Here is a 20,468-nt window from a genome sequence, read left to right on the forward strand (position 1 = left end):
AATCTCAAAATTTCAAATTACAAAATATATCTCATAAATTGAAAAAAAATTACTAACAAGAATGACATAATTGCATTTTTCCCTAATAACACAAAAGTCAAACCGAACTATTTTGTCACACCACTTAAATACTTTAGATTAACAAAACATATCATATTCACAAATTACATGCAAATCACAACACCCATAGAATATAATACGATCCAATTTAAAGCTCCAAACACCATCACCTCGTTTCGATCATTTCTTTAAAATGAAGTCAAACAATGATGGGTTTTCTCACCTTTTTGCCCCATGAAAGGTCAACCCCACAGCCTTCAAGAATCTATTAAATAGCTGCTTCAACCACCAATACAAACTGCTCACCATCACTACACACTCTCCTCCTTTAGTGGGAGCTAAGTGAGTGGAAAACTAAAATAAAAAATAAAAATAGACTGTTATCTCTAAAGTGAGGAGCAATGGCAATTAATAGAGCTCTTTATCTCCTCTCACTTGCTCTAATATCACTGTTGCTTAGACCCACACTTGCCACCAAAAAGGTAAGCATTTACTAATTCTCTTCTCTGGTTAATAATAGAGCTTGATTTGATTTTTTTGTTTCTTGATTTTTGTCTAGTCCTACGTTGTGTATTTGGGAGCTCATTCACATGGAATAGGACTCCAATCTCATGATTATGATGCTGTCACAGAGTCCCATTATCAGTTTCTTGGATCATTCCTTGGCAGGTTTGCAGAAATCAAGATTTGTGGGATTTTCTTGTGATAAAAAATCCAATCTTTATGATAAAAATCCAATCTTTATGATGAAAATCTAATCTTTATTGATCCCATGTAGCTCTGATAAGGCCAAAGATGCAATTTTCTACTCATACACTAAACACATCAATGGGTTTGCTGCAATCCTTGAAGATGAAGAAGCTTCTAGAATATCTAGTAAGAGTGAAAGTTAATTTTGTTTTGCAGTTCTTGTCTGATTGGTTTTTGTTTTTGTTTGGAGTTCTAATTGTTTTTTTTATGTCAGAGCATCCCAATGTTGTATCAGTGTTTCTGAATCAGGGGAAGAAGCTTCACACAACAAGGTCATGGGATTTTCTTGGGCTCGAAAGCAATGGCGAAATCCGAGCCGGCTCTCTATGGGAGAAGGCTAGATTTGGGGAAGATACCATTATTGCCAATCTTGACACTGGTGAGTCTTGAAGCCTTATCTGGATCCATTTTTTTTATGACTAATGTTAGTTAAGTCAGTGTTTAGTTTGCTTTAATTATGAGGTTTGAATCTGTTAGGCTGTGGAATTATTTTATTGTTTTCTGCCATCTATGTCTGGAGCTTTGCTGCAGAGCATTATTGACCTCTATGATTGTTTATAGCAATGTGGGGTTGTTGTGTTGTGCTAAAGAAGACATTTTTAGTTTATTTTACTTGAGTTTGCTTAACCAGAATCAGAATCAGACAATAAATTTGGTAATTGTGATTAAAAAAAACACATTTTGTGAGTGTGGAAGTGAGTATGGCTTTGCTGAGTGAAATAGGAAAATCGGGCCGTGTCTCGTTCGATGTCATAGCTTCGTGTAGGGTCTAACCGTTGTGTGGTTGAAACAAGGTGTGTGGCCATCTTCAAAAAGCTTTAGTGATGAAGAATTGGGACCAGTTCCTTCAAAGTGGAGGGGAATTTGCCAAAATGATTTGGATGCCAGCTTTCTTTGCAACAGGTTACCCTTTTCTAGCACCTTTATCTCATCTAATTTCTTACCAAATTCATCTTGTTGTCATGTGGAGACAGACACCACTTTGTCTGTTTCTTCATTTAGTAGTTTGCATTTTCTGTTGGGAAACTTTAGTGTTTTAGTATATTAACTGTCAATTGATTGGAGCTGTGTAGGAAGCTGATTGGTGCAAGGTACTTCAGCAAGGGGTATAGTGCCGTGGCCGGCCCACTGAATTCCACGTTCGCGAGCCCGAGGGACACGGAGGGGCACGGGTCCCACACGCTGTCGACGGCCGGTGGGAATTTTGTGGGCGGGGCGAGTGTTTTCGGGTATGGCAACGGGACTGCCAAGGGCGGGTCGCCAAGGGCTCGGGTGGCTGCTTATAAAGTGTGCTGGCCGCCTGTGGGCGGGAACGAGTGCTTCGATGCGGACATCCTGGCTGCTTTCGACACGGCCATATATGATGGGGCTGATGTTCTGTCTGTGTCTCTCGGAGGAGATCCTGTCCCGTTCTACAACGACAGCGTTGCTATAGGCTCGTTCCACGCAGCGAAGCATGGCATTGCGGTGGTTTGCTCTGCTGGGAACTCGGGGCCTGACCCTGGCACGGTTGCGAACCTTGCACCTTGGCAGATCACGGTTGGGGCGAGCACCATCGACCGCCAGTTCTCTAGCTTCGTCTCGCTAGGGAATGGATTGCGCTTCAAGGTATATAAGTCAGAACACAAACTTATATCAGTTTGATATACGAATATCAGTTGACATTACAAAACATATCATTTCATGATATTCATGAATTATCGAACTGATATATTTTATGATGTCAACTGATATTACAAAACATAACATAACATACGCATTTTGTTGTTTCGAAGGGAGAGAGCCTTTCAGCTACGTCGTTGCCTCAGCACAAGGCGTACCCCGTCATCTCAGCTGTGTCGGCCAAACTTGCCAACGCGACAGCTGATGAGGCGTAAGTTATTTATACGCGGACGCCGAATGATAACCACCGCTGTTTGCTGATCAAGGAAATGTTGATGCAGGTTGCTTTGCAAACCGGGAACTCTGGATCCTCAGAAGGCGAAGGGGAAGATCGTGGTGTGTCTGCGGGGGGACAACGCGAGAGTCGACAAAGGCGAGCAGGCCGCCTTGGCCGGAGCAGTGGGGATGGTGCTAGCAAACAATGAGGCCTCTGGTAATGAAATCCTTGCTGATCCTCATGTTCTGCCTGCTTCACACATCATTTACTCTGATGGAGTCACTCTATTCTCCTACATCAATTCAACAAGGTTAGAAACAAATCAATGATGAATCTGAACAATGTGTGATCCTTATTCTCGGCACGACGTTTAACTGTCAGGTCGCCCGTGGCGTACATTAGCAAACCAACGACTCAGCTAGGCGCGAAGCCTGCGCCTTTCATGGCCGCCTTCTCGTCTAAAGGGCCTAACACCATCACACCAGAAATCCTAAAGGTTTAGACTTTAGAATGCAATTATTGCACTTATCTTAACGAAACACCGATATACCGCACTTATTTTAGCGTATGAAACAAGATTTCGGTACAAGGGTATTTCGGTAATGCCACCGAATTTAGTATACCATAAGTATGGTAAGGTATACCGAACTTCAGTATGGTAATAATGTTAAAAATTAACATGTCAAAAAATCGGGTAAGGTAATAGCATGCTTATTTATTTATAATGACATTTTCGGTAATATATACAGTATGGGAGTTTTAGTAAGGTACACCGTACTGACCCATCCCAATGTATACTTAACTTTGAAACACCGTTTGTTTTCAGCCGGATATCACTGCTCCGGGAGTGAGCATCATAGCCGCCTACACGGGGGCACAGGGGCCAACCAATCAAGGCTTTGACACGCGGCGCGTCCTCTTCAACTCGGTGTCGGGGACCTCAATGTCGTGCCCCCACGTCTCCGGAGTAGTCGGCCTATTGAAGACCCTCCACCCTAAATGGAGCCCCGCAGCCATCCGATCCGCCATCACAACAACAGGTAACAAATCAAAACAAACATGATCAGTAGCGAACCAAACCACACTATCCCGTTACTCACTCTGTTTCGTCTTGCAGCGAGGACGCGCGACAACGAGTTGAAGCCCGTGACAAACGCGTCCCACGTCAAGGCCACGCCGTTCAGCTACGGAGGAGGCCACGTGCAGCCCAACCGCGCCATGGACCCCGGCCTAGTCTACGATCTATCCGTAAACGACTACTTGGACTTCCTCTGCGCCATCGGGTTCAACCAGACGCAGATGAAGCTCTTCTCGGAAGAGGCGTACGCGTGCACTAGAGCCGTTCGCCTCCTCGACTTCAACTACCCTTCCATCACGGTCCCGTACCTCAACGGCTCCGTGACCGTGGCGAGAAGGGTCAAGAATGTGGGGTCCCCGGGCACCTACAGAGCCCGCGTGCGCAGCCCTCGTGGCGTGTCGGTGAGGGTCGAGCCGGAGACGCTCGTGTTCGGGGGAGAAGGGGAGGAGAAGGCCTTTAGAGTGACACTGAGCGCTAAGAAGTATGGTGGTGTGAAGGACTATGTGTTTGGACAGCTGATATGGAGTGATGGAAGGCATTATGTTAGAAGTCCAATTGTTGTGAAACAAATCTAGTGAAATTACCAAATTTTTATTGAGAAATTCTTGCTACTTGAGCTTAAGGAGATTGATTCTTGCAATTCTGAATTGTAACTATTTTTATTTTTGCATTTAGTGAAAATCAAGGAGGGTATTTTATTTATTTTGAATTATTAACAAGCATTTCATAGAGTACTTCCAAGGACATGATTGAATGACTATCAAATTCTTCATATTTTTTGCTTTCACTGAATTTGGTGATTCATAAATTGGTAAGTAGTAAGACAAATGCCTACTATATAAATTAATTTTTTTGAATGAAATAAAAAGGGGATATTTCGATTGTGTCAATACTAAATACTAAACTAAATTAATAGTAGAGAATTAAAATTGCACTAACATATACCAAATCGAGATAATTAGAAGAGAAGCCACTTTTCATCGTGATTGATTATTTTTTTCACAATGTTTTTATGCCATATAATATGAATTATTTCCACCCTATTTTAAAAATAACGACTCCTTTCCATTTTAGTCCGTTCCTTAAAAAATAACAACTTTCAAACTTTCTATTTTAAGAAATCTTTATACTTCTATACATCAATTTATTTATCACTTATGTCACTAATAAAGTGTACTCCATAATCCACTAAAACTAATTCCATTACTTTTTTCTCTCTCTTACGTTACCATTTTTTTTTCTCTCTCTCTTCAATTTATCAGACTGTGCATTAAAACTCGTGTCGTTTCAAATATTTCTATTTTTAAAAGACGGATGGGGTATTAATTTTTATATGTATATTCTAAGTAATTTAACTTGATGAAACTAAAATTAGTAGTACTACTATAATTCAAATTAATGATATTAATATTGACCACTTTTGCTAATTAAATGCTAACTTTTGATTGAAATTATAAATTACCATTTTAATTCATAATTTATTTGATCAAAATTAGTTATTTTATTTAAAAAATTATCATCTATTTAACTGCTTTCTTCTTCTTCGTCACTCCCTAACGGTTTTCTGCAGATCAAATGTGAATCAAAATTCGAGCGAAATCTCACACTGAATCAATCTCAAAAATCGAGATGGCAGGAGTCACGGTAGCCGCGGAATGGCAGCTCCTCTACAATCGCTACTACCGCAAACCGGAGCTCTACCAGATGGAGTGGAAGCAAGTCGACCTCACGCGCAACAAAATCGCGTGCGCCCCCTTCGCCGGCCCCATCGCCGCCATCCGCGACGACGCCAAAATCGTCCACCTCTACGCCGAATCCGCCCTCCGCAGGCTCCGCATCTTCACCTCCTCCGGCCGCCTCACCGCCGAGTGCGTCTGGCGCAACCCCGGCGGCCGCCTGATCGGAATGTCCTGGACCGACGACCTAACCCTAGCCTGCGTCACGCAGGACGGCACCGTCTACTCCTACAGCGTCCACGCCGAGCTCCTCTCCACCTTCTCCCTCGGCAGGGAGTGCTTCAATTTCGACAACAGCGTCGTCGATTGCGCGTTCTGGGGGAACGGCGTCGTCTGCATCACCGAGGCGCTGGAGATCCTCGCGGTGCCGGATTTCAGGGCGCCGAGGGCGGTTAGATTGGCGGATTGTGGATTGGAGGAGCTGCCGCATTGTATGGCGGTGATTGAGCCGGGGCTTTCGAAATCGGGGGGCGTGGAGGTGCTGCTTGGGGTTGGGGATCACGTGTTGCTGGTGGAGGAGGATGGAATTCAGCCCTTGGCGGCCGGAATTGGACCGCTGCAGAAGATGGTGCTGTCGAGGAAAGGGGAATTCGTCGCCTCCTTCACTCATGATGGAAGGCTTCTGGTTATGTCCTCTGATTTTTCCAAAGAGTTCATTGATTATACTTGTGAGGTACGAGATGTGATCATATCATATCCCATATTTATGGTGATAATCTAATAACCCTCATTTTATGGAACATAATACTCCCTCCGTCCCCCATTAGGAGTCATGGTTTGACCGGGCACGGGTTTGAAGAAATGTAAAGAAAAGTTGGTTGAAAAAGTTAGTGGAATGTGGGACCCACTTTTTTATATTGGTTTTATAATAAAATGTGAGTGGAGTGAGTTAGTGGAATGTGGGACCTACTACCATTTATGGTAAGAAGTGTGACTCTTAATTGGGGACAGACCGAAATGGAAAAAAGTGACTCCTAATGGGGGACGGAGGGAGTATCATTTTATGCATGCTGATAAAATGATATTTTATCGTGTATAAATATCATTTTTAGTAAAAATGATGCTTTTGACCCATAAAATGATAGGGATATTAGGTTATCACATAAATATGAGTTATGATATGATCGCACCCTGTGAGTTACATTGTGCTCTGCTAAGCATTTCTGTTTAGCTAATTCGGTTTAAATTCAATGGCAATGGATTTGTCTTTGTGTAGCTAATTCAATTGGAAATATGGAGTATGGATTAATAGCTTGCACACAATTATACAATCACTTTTAACATTTTCAGTCAGCACTCCCACCGGAACAGCTAGCTTGGTGCGGATCGGATGCTGTGTTACTCTACTGGGAGGATATGTTGTTGATGGTGGGTCCCTATGATGAGCCGGTGCGGTACATTTATGACGAGCCGATTATTCTTATTCCAGAATGTGACGGGGTGCGTATATTATCTAACACAACCATGGAGTTTTTGCATCGAGTTCCAGACTCTACAGTGTCAATCTTTCAGATTGGGAGCACATCGCCTCCTGCTTTGTTGTATGATGCCTTGGAGCATTTTGATAGGCGAAGTGCGAAGGTAGTCCGTCTTTGATTGCATTTTCTATTATATAGATTTGTTATATACAAACTTGTCTGTTGCCTCAACTTTATATAGTAGAAATGTGGCACATTGAGGTTGTTAGAGTTAAGATAGTTGAAATGAAATACTTAAATGACCAAAGTAGGAAAGGTTCCAAAATATAGGTTCACACTTCAGAGTGAGCTTTTCTTTCTCTGCCACATCAATTGTTTTACCTCCTTGAAGTTTTGTAATATGCCGACCTGATAAAAAGTTAAAAACTTGAAGGTATATTACTCCTCTCCTTTCCTACCTAGCCAATTTATAGAAATCATTGTACACTATCCTGTTAGCCTCCCCTACACATTCACTATTAAGTTGATGTTATTAATATTGAAGAAGTAAAAAAATGGGATAAAGGATGCATGCTTATTAATGTTAAATATGGTAGTAGACTCATAAAAATTTGATAAGATTGGGATTGTATTCCAAAACTATGCAAGATTTTTTTGAATATTTATATTCTATTATTTGCAGGCTGCTGAGAACTTGAAATTAATCTCTTCATTGCCTGAAGCTGTTGAGTCTTGTATTGATGCTGCCGGCTATGAATTTGATATCTCACTGCAAAGGACACTATTGAGAGCTGCAAGTTATGGTCAAACCTTTTCTAGGTATATTTAGTGCAGAAATTTGCCTCCTAAGAATGAATTTAAGGTTATCTTTTTCCTATTCAAGTTGTGCTAATGACTAATTTTTATTAGATGGTCTACTATTGCAATTGATATGTTAAGTAGTTCGATCTTCCAGGTGATTTGTGATCTTCATGTGCATTTTCATCATTTATTTGATTGTTTGTATTTATATGCAGAAGTTCTCGTTTTATAGATGAGTACTCAGTATCTATGCACAGGTCGAGGACACTGATTTCCATTCCTAATGTGAGGTGTTATCTTCTGCAATTGGTCAAGAAAGGATTAGAACTGAAATTCTGCTACTATATTGAGAATCTATTTTGGTTGATTTATAGAGTAGATCTCAGAAAATCTTACAAATTATATTTCTTGTGCTCTACTTTTTCATATTTTTGACTCCATACCATCATAAAGTATTGAAATTTGAATGAGTGAACTGAACATATATTGGTTTATGTGTTCCCGTAACTTGGACTTGGCTGTTGTAGTCTAAATTTGGTGTAGTATATGGCTTCTAATGCTCCAAAAAGCAATATCTTCTGTTTTCTTTTCATGTTATTGATATCCATTTGGCTTTTTTGGCAGCCATGTTCGACGTGACAGTGTACGAGAGATATGTCAGATGCTCCGTGTCTTAAATGCTGTACGTGATGTCGACATTGGAATTCCTCTAAGCCTTCAGCAGTACAAGGTGTTGGCATGAGTACCTTACGCTAAAATCTCATGTCCTGGCTTCTTACAAAATGCTAGTTTATTTATTTGCTTGTTTGTTTTTCAAATGTTTCTTTGCAGTTACTTACTCCATCTGTTCTGATCAACCGTCTAATTAAAGCCCACAAACACCTTCTAGCTCTGCGACTATCAGAATACCTCGGCTTAAGCCAAGTAAGCTATCAACTTCTTGTAATGTACTACTGTATTTTCTTTAAGAAACAAAATTTATGGGTAGAAAGGAATAAGAGACCTCAAGTAGTGGGCAAATTTGCAAAGAAATCGTTATAATTTGATGCTTGTGTAGGAAGTTGTAATAATGCACTGGGCGTGTACAAAGATAACAGCTTCCGCAGTGATTCCTGATGCCACTCTTCTTCAGATTCTACTTGACAAGGTCAGTTTTTCAGTAGTCTATGTTTTAGTTGTTTCCCCACAAGAACATGATCATAAGAATCTTGTTACTGACCCAAAGTTTCATGATTAGTTTTATTTACCCTGATTGTTGGCTGCCAGATGTAAGAGCATATAGATAGTTTTGCAGCAACTTCACTGCATATCTTGGGTTAAGTATACTCACTGTAGCTTGTAGATATGCAGAGGAATATCTTATTTATTTGCACCACTTGTTTGGTTGCAAAATGTTTTGTCTAATATAATTATCTATTAGATCTCAGTTGAAGATATGCAAAGGAATATCTTATGCAGCTGTTGCTGCTCATGCTGATAAGCGTGGCCGCAGGAAATTAGCTGCTATGCTAGTTGAACACGAGCCATGCTCCTCTAAACAGGTAGAGTTTTGAGTTTTTTTCTCCCTATTCCCTTCTGTATGCCATATTCCTTCATTACGTGTGTATAGAGACATGATTACGTATTGGCTTGATATCGTCTGTCATTAAAGCTACTTGTTTGACAGTCTTAAGAAACTCCTATATGACGTATCTGTATGTCAGATCCCTCTCTTGCTAAGTATTGGGGAAGAATATTCAGCACTTGTGAAGGCTACCGAAAGTGGAGACACTGATCTTGTTTATCTTGTCATGTTTCATATCTGGAAGAAGGTGTAGTATTGTTTAAGATTAATATCCTCGCACATCTATACAGGAGCAAGCTCTAATATATGCTTACATGAATTCTTGGTCAAAGATATTTGATTCACAAATTGCAAAATTTCAGAGTTCGCCAATGGAGTTTTTTTCAACAATACAGGCTAGACCTCTTGCACGTGATCTGTTTATCAAATACGCACGGTAGGTAAAGTACTTATCCTCCCAAATGCCATGCGGAAGGGAAGAAATTTGTTTCATTTTGATCTTTTTCCAGGTGTTACAAACATGAGTTCTTGAAGGACTTCTTTCTATCCACTGGGCAACTCCAGGTTAATTACATTTGGTTTTTCCCTACATTCATAATATATTCACGTTTACCTGTTCCGTTTGGTCTCTTTTCGTCACTCTCAACATGTTTACGAAATTAGTATGGTTATTTCAAATTATGTTCTCAAACTGACTTGTGCTGTAGAAGAAACTTGACAACTATGGCTTGTCTTTCAAAACTTCAATTCCTATTACTTCTGTCATTTCAGTTTTCTAATTCCATGATACCAGAGATATATTTGCTGGAGTTTCAATAGTCTTTGGAATGACTTAGATATTTGCATTTTTGCACCATTCCCTTGCTGCCTATTGCAGTTTTTTTTTTGTTTTGAAGATGGTGTTTGGATGATGTTTTTCACAGATCTTTCGATCCTAAGGCCCAACCTTTTGCCTCTTCTCTCTATAACATTTGTTGCAATAAAAGGTTTTATATTTTGCAGGAGGTAGCTTACCTCTTGTGGAAAGAATCGTGGGTACTTGCAAAAGATCCGAGGGCCAAAGGATCATCTTTTGGTCCACGCATAAAACTAATCGAAAAGGCCAGCAATCTTTTTGCGGAATCAAGAGAACATATATTTGAGTCCAACGCAGCTGAGGAACATGTCAAACTGTTAAGGTAATTGTTGTGCTGTGGCACTTACAGGCTTGTGACATTTAGAACATGATTTTGTTCTTCTTTAATCCTCTTCCCCACAATCCTATCTAATCCCTTTGAATTTTTTTTTTCTATTTCTAATTTAAATGAATCATGCATAGTGTTTATTTGCAGAATTCAACGTGAATTGGAGGTAACAACAAAGCAGGCTATTTTTATGGATTCAAGTGTCAGCGACACAATTCGCACATGCATTGTTCTGGGAAATCATCGTGCTGCAAATAAAGTTAGAGCTGAATTTAGGGTTTGTATAATCCAAACATTGCCCTGTTGAACATAAAGTAACAGCGATTCATAACTAGCCGTTTTGGGCGTACTCTTGCATTTTCATAGATGGGTATGATTTTTATTTAGCACAATTAATATTTTTTGAAATACATGAATATGATTCAGGTTGCTGACAAGCGATGGTATTGGCTTAAATGCTTTGCTCTGGCAACAATCCAAGACTGGGATGCGCTGGAAACATTTTCGAGAGAGAAGAGACCGCCAATTGGTCAGTGTTATGCGATCGCAGTTTATATTTTATGTTCAATTTTTCTTATCTTCATCTTATTTTGGTGTTCTTTTCTCTGTTTTTCCATCTGTTATCTTCAGTATTTTGCATAATGAGCATAAACTTGGCATCCTATGATATGATAACCTTTCCAATGATAAGATACAGGTCGATTCGATTGACTATCACTTTCTTTGTCTGCACGGGTTACTTCGAGAATAAGCTTGTTTTCAGTGCAGTAATTGACTGATGGACGCAGATTCTGTTGGTGATGCATATTGCTTGCTTTTTGTACACGAAACGCTAACGAGAAAAAACTAGCACGACATTAAGTTCCAAATTTCAGCATATGCTTTTTACTCAATTACTAAACTTGAATCTTTTTCTTAGTTAGTTCCTTTATATTTACATCGTCTCTAGGTTATCGTCCATTTGTGGAAGCTTGCATTGACGCGGGTAAGAAAGATGAAGCGCTGAAGTACATACCGAAGCTTTCAGATCTGGGAGAGAGAGCTGAAGTAACTAAACTAGCATGCAATTTTCACTTAGTTTTTTGTGTCTTCTCTTTCTCTTGCTGAATGTGCTGTGATTGGCAAACAGGCTTATGCGAAAATCGGGATGGCCAGGGAAGCTGCAGATGCAGCATCTCAATCCAGGGACAGCGAACTGCTAGCGAGATTCAGACAGTCGTTTTCACAAAATGCTGGAGGTTCTTCAATCTTTGATACTCTTCGCGACCGCTTATTGTTCCAAGCTCTCCTTTAGTTTTGTTTGCTCATTTTTGTAGTGTCATTCAGTTTCAAGTCATAGGTAGGAAGGCTAGAAACTCAATGCATTTATCTCATTTCATAAAGAAGTTGGCAAGACAGATTTTTCACTTGCCACTTTTGTTTTCTAATAAAACGAATGGCTATACCACAAGTCCCACAATGATTCTTATGTTCATGTGACATATTAGTAATTTACTACTAGTGCAATATACTCCCTCCGTCCCGGCTAAGATGACACATTCCTTAGCCGGCACGGGGTTTTAGGAATAATTGGTTAATGTGTTTAATTGGAGAGAGAAAAGGTGGGTGGAAGTATTAAAATAGAGAGAGAAAGAAAGGTGAATATTTTAATAGGGGTGAGAAAAAGTGGTTGAGTGTATTAATTGGAGAGAGAAAGTTTCCAAATAAGGAAATGTGTCATCTTGGTTGGGACAAACTAAAAAGGAAAACGTGTCATCTTAAGCGGGACGGAGGGAGTAATTAGTTAGCTCCAAGTTCACCTACAATGCAACAATGAATATCAAGATACTAAGTTCAAAATGACCCATTCTTTTCAAACCTCTCATTCAAAATGATACTCATAATTCTAAGAAACAAAAATATGACTCTCTTAACTCTATTATCTCTCTTTAACATATAAAAATAATGCAGAAAATTTACACTACGTTGAAATAGAAATGTGTCACTTTACATAAGATGCAATATGTCTTCGATATGCTAAACATGATAATATCAAGGTACAATGCAAGATACTTAGTAGCATGGGTGAGAGTGTGATAAATATGTATGAGACAAAGTGTAATCTTAGCATTGTGGAGCCAACCGAGATACATTGTCACGAATCATGATCCAAATTTTTGAGAGAAAGGACAATCAAACTAGAAATAAGGATAAACATTGTCTTTAGTCACGAGCAATAGTGGAAGCTAGGGTGAGTATTTAATTCAGTTTATTGGCCAAACAGAACCAAACCGAAAAATCAAAATTTTTGAAAATGAAAATTGAATTGAACCGAATTATCCGAAAAACCAAAATCCGAACTATAAAAATCGATTGAAACCGAAAATCTAAAATTTCATAAATATATCTAAAATATCCTTGTGAGGGCAAACAATTCCCACATTGGAGAATAAACAAGAGTTGCAAGTGTATAAATGGGCTACCCCAACTCCATTAGTATGAGGCCTTTTGGGGAGTACCCCAAGAGCAAAATCGTGAGTGTTTTGCTCAAAGCGGACAATATCATACTAATGTGGAGTTCGGGTGTGTGCCACCGAGACCCAACAGTGGTACCCAACAGTGGTATCAGAGCGCTGGTCCAGGGCTGGGCCTGTATGGCTCGGGGTTCGGTGGTTGCGCAGGTTCTCCAATGTCTCTGCGTGGTCTCAACCAAGACCTGTGGTGACCAGGTGACCTGTAACATGAGGCACACATGTGGAGTTCGGGGTGCACCACCGAGACCCAACAATCCTTAAAAACGAAACTGAACAATATATCCAAATTTATTTTTTTTAAATCCAAAAATAAAATTTCTATAATTAACACAAATTATATGTATCCAAACAACAATCTTTACAAAATCTAAAAGGATATTAAAACAATTGAAATGAATTTTAATTTTCCATCTTTTTGGATTGGATATTGGATTTTCGATTATTTTGCCCACCCATGGTGGTAACTGAACTACCCGTAGTATTTGTATATTGCATATTGAATTTTAAAGAATGAATGACGAAAATACCCTTGGATGCATTTTCCTTAGCCGTGTTGGAATCCAATGAACTAAATCCAGCGCACATACGGCTTACGTTAGCATCCACCTGGAAACCAACGAGCACGAAATATGACCGTTACCCATCTGCAACTCCCACCCTTCCTTATTCAAAAGCTTCCCATTTTTAAATCAAGCAATTATGGCTTTAGATTTTCCCCCAAATCTGTCGCAATAAATCCTCATCCCTCACTCCCAACATTCAACCATGCTTTAGCACAATTTTCCATTCAATCTTCCTCTTTCCATCTTTACGCGTTCCAATTCAATTCAGGTGCTGTGCTGTTTTCGTTTAGGAATGGCGAAGAAAGGCGCAGAAGAGGCGAAAAGCGAGGTTCTGCAGGTGGTGGAGGAGGCAGGAGGAGACGTAGGTTGTGAGAATCAGTTGGAGATTCAAGCTCAAGCGCAGCAGCAGCATCCCTACGCGTTTCATGTGTCTGGACCGCGGAATGTTCCTACCATAAACTGGAGAGATCTCATCAATTCGACTTGGTACAACCGCGATTCATCTTCGTCTTTGTTGGATTTTCGGTTTGATTGCTGTGTTTGAATTAGTTTTCTGCCGATTTCTCGTTTGTGTGGTGAAATTAGGGATTTATTGATGAATTGATGAATTAGATTGAATCACAGATACCTAAATTCAAGTCTGATCTGTTGAATTTTGAAATTTTGATATGAAATGCATGAATTCAAGTTGGGAATTTGGGGGATTTGAGCTTATTTTCCTGCTCTAACACGGATTGAATTGAATAAAACAGGAAGGATGGGAAATACAAGAGGACTGTGATTGCTTGCTTCATACAAGCAGTTTACTTGCTTGAACTGGACAGGCAGGAGAGCCGAAGCGACGAGACCGGTCTCGCCCCTAAATGGTGGACGCCTTTCAAGTACAAGCTGGTGGAGACGCTGATAGACGAGAGAGATGGATCGATATTCGGGGCGATACTAGAATGGGACCGAGCAGCTGCGTTGGCGGATTTCGTGCTCCTGAGGCCGAAAGGTGCACCGAGGGCCGTTCTGGTGCTCAGGGGGACTCTGCTGAAGAGCCCCACGATCAGGCGCGACATAGAGGATGATCTCCGTTTCTTGGCCTGGGAGAGCCTCAAGGGGTCGGTGAGATTCAGCTGCGCGTTGAAGGCGCTGAGGTCCATCTCGGATAAGTACGGGAGCAGCAATGTGTGTATTGCGGGACACTCTTTGGGTGCTGGCTTTGCTCTCCAAGTCGGGAAGGCTCTAGCTAAAGAAGGGGTGTTTGTGGAGGCGCATTTGTTCAATCCTCCATCGCTGTCGCTGGCTTCGAGCCTGAGGAACATGGGGGAGAAGGCTGGGGTGATGTGGAAGAGGGTCAGGGCGATGCTGCCCTCGAGGAGCGCGGGTGGTGATGGTGGTGTCGAGGAGGTGCAATCGTCGGTCACGTTGGGATCAAAGCAATGGGTGCCTCATTTGTATGTGAACAACAGTGACTACATCTGCTGCTACTATAGTGATAATGATCCAGTCGGGGCAGAGGGGAGTGGTGGTGGTGGTGATAATGGTGATAAGGAGAACGCGAAGCCACTGGAGGCGAACACGAACATGAACACGAACACGAACACGCCATGTGCAGCTAAGCTCTTCGTGTTCTCGAAGGGGAAGCAGAAGTTCATGGAGGCGCACGGGCTGGAGCAGTGGTGGTCGGATGATTTGGAGCTGCAGATGGCTGTTAACAACAGTAAGCTGATCAGCCGGCAGCTGAAGTCGTTGTACAGTGCCCCGGCAACGACGCAGCAGTCGCCGGCCAAGAGGCCGGCGGCGGCCATGTGAAACTGTGATTAGGTTTGGTTTTGTTTTCAAGAATTTGATCATACAAAGTTCCTCAAAGGGAGCTGAGAAATGAAAAAAGGTTGTGTTGAATGATCTGATGATTATCTCACATTTGTTTTCTGGTTATTACTGTAATAAATACTATTTGATTCATTTGATTGTATATGTATATCAGTTTCATTTTTCTTTTTATGGAAATTATTTGTTTCTTGTTGCCATTAACTGGTTTGACTGAAAAAGTGGGGGAAAGTAATGAAGATTTAGAGATACTATTTCTTGTTGTAATTCAAATAGAATGGAAATTCAAAAAAATGGTTTAATTGAAACAATGAGGCAAAAATATTTAATGAAGTTTTTTTGTTGAAATAGACACTTGCGGATTCAACTTGAAATAAAATAAGTCTGTTATTCTTAATGAAAACAAAATAATAGCCACGAATTTTTTTATAGTAATAATATAGAAAAACTAGTCACTCTTATAAAAATAGCCTTCAGAAAATAATTCACATATTTACTTTGATGGAAGAATTAATGAGATAAATAGTTGGGGGGAAATAAATGAAGATGCAAAAATGATAATTCAGATATGGCAGAATCATTGAAATAAGGGATATTGGCATCTAATATCACGAAATTTTTAAAAAGTTGGGTTTTTCATACGAACTTTAAAATTGGCAAATAATATCACGAACTTTACCCCGTGTTTGTTTTTTCCCATGAATGAAAAATTTCCCACAAATAATATTATGATACCGATTTTTTTTCGTAATTTCTCGACAACAATTTTGAAAGTTTCAAGTTTTTCAATCTTTGAAGATAGTTTTTCTTGAAGCACACCCTCCAACATTGTTCTTCAATCTATTAAAATAATATGAATTTTTTCATTGGTGGGAAAAAACAAACTCGGGGTAAAGTTCGTGATATTATTTGCTAATTTTAAAGTTCATGGGAAAACCCAACTTTTTGAAAGTTTCGTGATATTAGATGTCAATATCCCTTTAAATAATAGTTGGTTGAAAATAAATGAAGATTCAATAATAATGAATTAAGAAAATAAATAAATGAAGATTCAAAAAATAAACCAATAATTCATAGGTAGAAAAAAGAAAACGACTCTGCTGGGGATCGAACCCAGAATCTCTGGTTCCGTAGACCAGCGCCTTATCCATTGGGCCACAGAGTCCTTGTTGCTTCTTTTCAGCGATGTTTTAATATACTATCTCTGTCCCTGAAAATTTGATACATATTACCATTTCGGTCCGTCTCTGAAAATTTGATACACTTCACTTTTACTATTTTTGGTAGTGGATCTCATATTCCACTAACTCATTCCTACTCACGTTTTATTATAAAACTAATACTTTAAAAGTATGACCCACATCCCACCAACTTTTTCAACTCACTTTCCATTACATTTCTTAAAACCCGTGTCGAGTCAAAGTGTAGCAAATTTTGGGTGGACGGAGGTAGTAATATATATGAAAGGATTGATCTTACTCCTCAAATTCGAGCTATTTTACCAAAAAAATGAAATACCTAGGGGTGGTAGGTAAGGTATACCTTACCGAAACCACCATACCGTATACCTTACCGTAAATGCGGTATACGAAAAAGTCATACATTTACCTTACCAAAGTTTTCGGTATACCTTATTTTCGGTATGACGAATTTCCATACTGATACCGTACCGAAGTTCGGTATACCTGACTTTTAACATCAATTAAAATAGAAAATTAGAGTATTTAGAATATTATTTATATTTTATAGTTTTAAAAATAAATTAAATATAATTTATTCATAATTATATTTATATTTCACAATAGATTTTATAATTTAAAAATATATTTTATATATAATTGTGTTTATATTTTTGTGGTATATATAGTTTACGGTATATACCTTAATTTACGGTATATACCAAATTTCGGTGTGCAACTGTATACCGCGGTATTTGAAAATTCATATTGTTACCTTACCGGAATCTTTCGATAAGGTATCATACCGTGCCGAAAGTCACGGTATACCGAAAATTCGGTATTTTTTTCGACACAATAAGGCCGGTATTTCGGTATTTTTCCCCAACCCTAGAAATACCTGATACTTCATTCATTGTTTTTTATATAAATTTTTTTTACCAAATACTCTTCTCCGGAGCTTAAATTAGAACATAAACTTGTGAATTTGCACTCGCATACACGTTTCGATCTGGTTCGTGTATTTTTCCATCAAAGTAAGTACGCGAATAATTTTTCCGAAGGGCGTTCTTGTAAGTCTATGGCTATTGCTTTATTTCACTAATAAAGAAAAACATAGCTATTTAAAAAAATTTCCTCCTTCCTTGACGTTTCTTGAATATAACAAGTTTTTTTACTAATTGACATTTTGATTAACTTGTTGTACAAACTACGTAGCAAATTTGATATTCATGTGGACAAGCATTTCCCATCAAAATGAGTGATCACTCATTTTTGCATCCTCTAATATTTTTTCATTTATTTTATTTTATTAGTGTTTCACTTTGTGCAACACACACCAACAAACAAAACCATTTCCAAGTTTCCAACAACAAATTATGCAATGAGTTACAAATTTACAGTACTCCCTCTGTCTACCAAAATTTGTCCTATTTTTCCATTTCCGTCCGTCCCCTAAAATTTGTCCCATTTCACTTTTACCATTTTTGGTAGTGGACCTCATATTCAACTAACTCATTCCTACTCACATTTTATTATAAAACTAATACTTTAAAAGTAGGACCCACATTCCACCAACTTTTTCAACTCACATTCCTTTACATTTCTTAAAACCCGTGCCCGGTCAAATCGGGATGAATTTTCGTGGACGGAGGGAGTATGAGATTTTGAAAAACATCATGTTGTTGCATGTGATAACACATCTTCACTTCAATATCCTTGCTTTTCAGTATATCAATAAATAAGCCTTCAAAATAAACATACATATAAACAAACATAAGTTACAATAACAAACTAATTCACAAATAATATGGAAAAAAAAAACTATTCACAATAAACTATTTATTATCAATATGTATCAAAATATACAAAATCTTACAACCCTAATCTCCTACTAGCTTCATCTACACATACCATAATACAAAATACACACATATATACATATATTATAAGCCATATACATATATACATGTCCATGATCACGATCATGATCAAATCAAGCCGGAAAAATCATAATCATACGTGCAAAACTCTTGCTGGATATTGGCATAAGAGCAAGAATCAAAACCACTAAAATTGGAATAATTGATGGAATCTATCCCCATCAAAATCTCCTCCAAATCCACAACCTCCGACGCGAAATCGAGCCCATAATAATCCGAGCAATCGAGCGGCCTCAAATCCGGGGACCCCTCCAGCGGCGTGCTGAAGCAAGACGAGTCAAACGACACGTCCCGGTATGCATGGACCGGAGGAGGAGAGGCGGAGGAGTTGATCCTCGGAGGCGGAGACGAGGAGGCCTCGTTTCCGGTGAGTTGTTGGACGAGGCTCTTGAAGTTGGATGAGTCCGTGATGAACACTTTGGGCTTCAACATCTTCATCAAGGTGTTGTTGCTTTGTTGCTTTTTCTCTTGCTTTGTTGATGGAGATGATGATTGCTTTGATTTCTTCCCCATTTTCTTGATTTTGGAGATGATTTTGGAGATTGATGAAAAATTAGGTTGTTTGGATTTGGGAATTTTAGGCTACTTTGCTTAGTAACGGAGGATACAAGGTGGTGATGATATATATGGACTAGCTGTATTTTATTTTATTTTATTTTATTTGGGAAAAAAAAGTAGAGATCATCCCTAGCAAGTAATTGAGATGCCGAAAATGATGTTTATTTATGGCTATATTGATGATATGCTAATATTTGTAGCTATATTGATGGAAGGGAGTGCTAATTAAACCTAGCTAGTGATCAATCTTGGGCGAAGAAATTTGTTTTGGTAGGGTCTGTATGGTGTATATTTTGAGTTTGGAATTTTGAAACGGTATTTTTTGTTATGTTTTGAGGTGTTGATAGAAGTTTTTGCATGCCGATTCACGCAAAATATCAAAAATTAACGGTTTTAATGGTAAAAAATTGCATATTTTGAGTTTGGAATTTTGAAACGGTATTTTTCCTTATGTTTTGAGGTGTTGATAAAAGATTGTGCATGACGATTCACACAAAATATCAAAATTTGACGATTTTAATGGTAAAAATAAATGCAGCATTGAATTCATCATGAACCCTAATTGTGAATTAGTATAAAGTTTTACAAAATCAAACATTCTTCGTGAAATTATTATGCTATTTAAACGACTTTTTTGCGTAAAAGTCTTTTAAAATATAAGGTTTTTAAACGACTTATATTCCGCTAATTGATGTTGTTTACTAATTAAAGTTTTTAAAGTCTCTAATTGATGTAGTTTTGTAGAGATGCAAAATTTGGAGTTTGTAAACGTGGTGGACATGAAGGTTAATTCTTGAAGCTGAGGTTGTGGGAAAATTACAAAATATCACAAAAATAGTTTATTTGATTTGTATGGTGTGAGGTAGACCAACATCTAAGGCACGCTGATAAAACTATTCACTACATTGTCCATTTTCACACACACATCCACATGGATGTGTGCGTTTGTTTGTTAAGATGAGACAGAAAATTTTCACAGTTTTATATTGAGAAAAAAATTATGAATTTAATAGGGCTTTTATCTTGAGAAATTAGAGAGCTTATAATATGACATGTAATTATTAGCATCAATCATGTACAGTTTGTTCACTTTATAATTGTATGTAACTATATGTCTTAGTTTGTTAACTTTATTATTAGTATTTTTTTATATGTGACTCATTCTTTTATGGTTTGGGAATTATATAAGTACTTCATCCGTCCCATAAAAGATGTCATATTTTCCTTTTTGGAAAAAATTCTCTCTCATATGAATATAAAAATTATATTTTCTCTCTTCATTTAACATATAAAACAAAACCTTCTAAAATTTCGTGTCATATTACAAGTGTAACATCTTTTGTAGGACTGAGGGAGTAATAAAAAAGAATAGATAGATATTTTGATGCTGATCATTAGGTGTGAAATGTGAAATAGCCATCAGGAATAATA

The 20,468-nt window shown here is 38.6% G+C and overlaps 3 protein-coding genes and 1 non-coding gene across 5 annotated transcripts; 3 read left to right on the forward strand and 1 right to left on the reverse strand.

Moving 5' to 3' along the window:
• The first annotated feature begins 348 nt into the window (after positions 1-348).
• LOC125196962 (subtilisin-like protease SBT5.3) lies at positions 349-4,469 on the forward strand. The gene is made up of 11 exons (XM_048095633.2): positions 349-542; positions 620-729; positions 839-936; positions 1,025-1,189; positions 1,605-1,713; positions 1,884-2,418; positions 2,586-2,683; positions 2,754-2,999; positions 3,071-3,185; positions 3,516-3,729; positions 3,807-4,469. Exons 1-11 carry the CDS (start codon positions 462-464, stop codon positions 4,340-4,342), a joined length of 2,307 nt encoding a protein of 768 aa, XP_047951590.2. The 5' UTR covers positions 349-461; the 3' UTR covers positions 4,343-4,469.
• An 845-nt stretch (positions 4,470-5,314) lies between these two features.
• On the forward strand, positions 5,315-11,920 carry LOC125196489 (protein VACUOLELESS1-like). 2 transcript variants are annotated; one of them, XM_048095020.2, is made up of 15 exons: positions 5,315-6,176; positions 6,794-7,084; positions 7,604-7,740; positions 8,347-8,452; positions 8,554-8,646; positions 8,780-8,869; positions 9,150-9,263; positions 9,426-9,533; positions 9,649-9,722; positions 9,796-9,850; positions 10,289-10,464; positions 10,618-10,747; positions 10,897-10,999; positions 11,420-11,517; positions 11,600-11,920. In XM_048095020.2, exons 1-15 carry the CDS (start codon positions 5,397-5,399, stop codon positions 11,762-11,764), a joined length of 2,520 nt encoding a protein of 839 aa, XP_047950977.2. In that variant the 5' UTR covers positions 5,315-5,396; the 3' UTR covers positions 11,765-11,920. The 2 variants fall into 2 exon arrangements, 1 of the variants encoding a protein (XP_047950977.2); XR_016137736.1 differs by lacking the exons at positions 11,420-11,517; positions 11,600-11,920 and having other exon boundaries at positions 10,605-10,747; positions 10,897-10,912.
• Positions 11,921-13,644: 1,724 nt separating this feature from the next.
• Positions 13,645-15,496, forward strand: LOC125193425 (GDSL esterase/lipase At4g10955-like). Its single transcript, XM_048091215.2, has 2 exons — positions 13,645-14,032; positions 14,299-15,496. Exons 1-2 carry the CDS (start codon positions 13,839-13,841, stop codon positions 15,341-15,343), a joined length of 1,239 nt encoding a protein of 412 aa, XP_047947172.2. The 5' UTR covers positions 13,645-13,838; the 3' UTR covers positions 15,344-15,496.
• A 957-nt stretch (positions 15,497-16,453) lies between these two features.
• Positions 16,454-16,526, reverse strand: TRNAR-ACG (transfer RNA arginine (anticodon ACG)). The gene has a single exon. It is a non-coding gene; the product is annotated as a tRNA-Arg (tRNA).
• Between the last annotated feature and the right edge of the window lie 3,942 nt (positions 16,527-20,468).

The sequence above is a fragment of the Salvia hispanica genome, chromosome 4 (genome assembly GCF_029641045.1).
Source record: "Salvia hispanica isolate PSC_SH4W2 chromosome 4, Shi_PSC_v1, whole genome shotgun sequence".
NCBI classification, from domain to species: Eukaryota; Viridiplantae; Streptophyta; class Magnoliopsida; order Lamiales; family Lamiaceae; genus Salvia; species Salvia hispanica.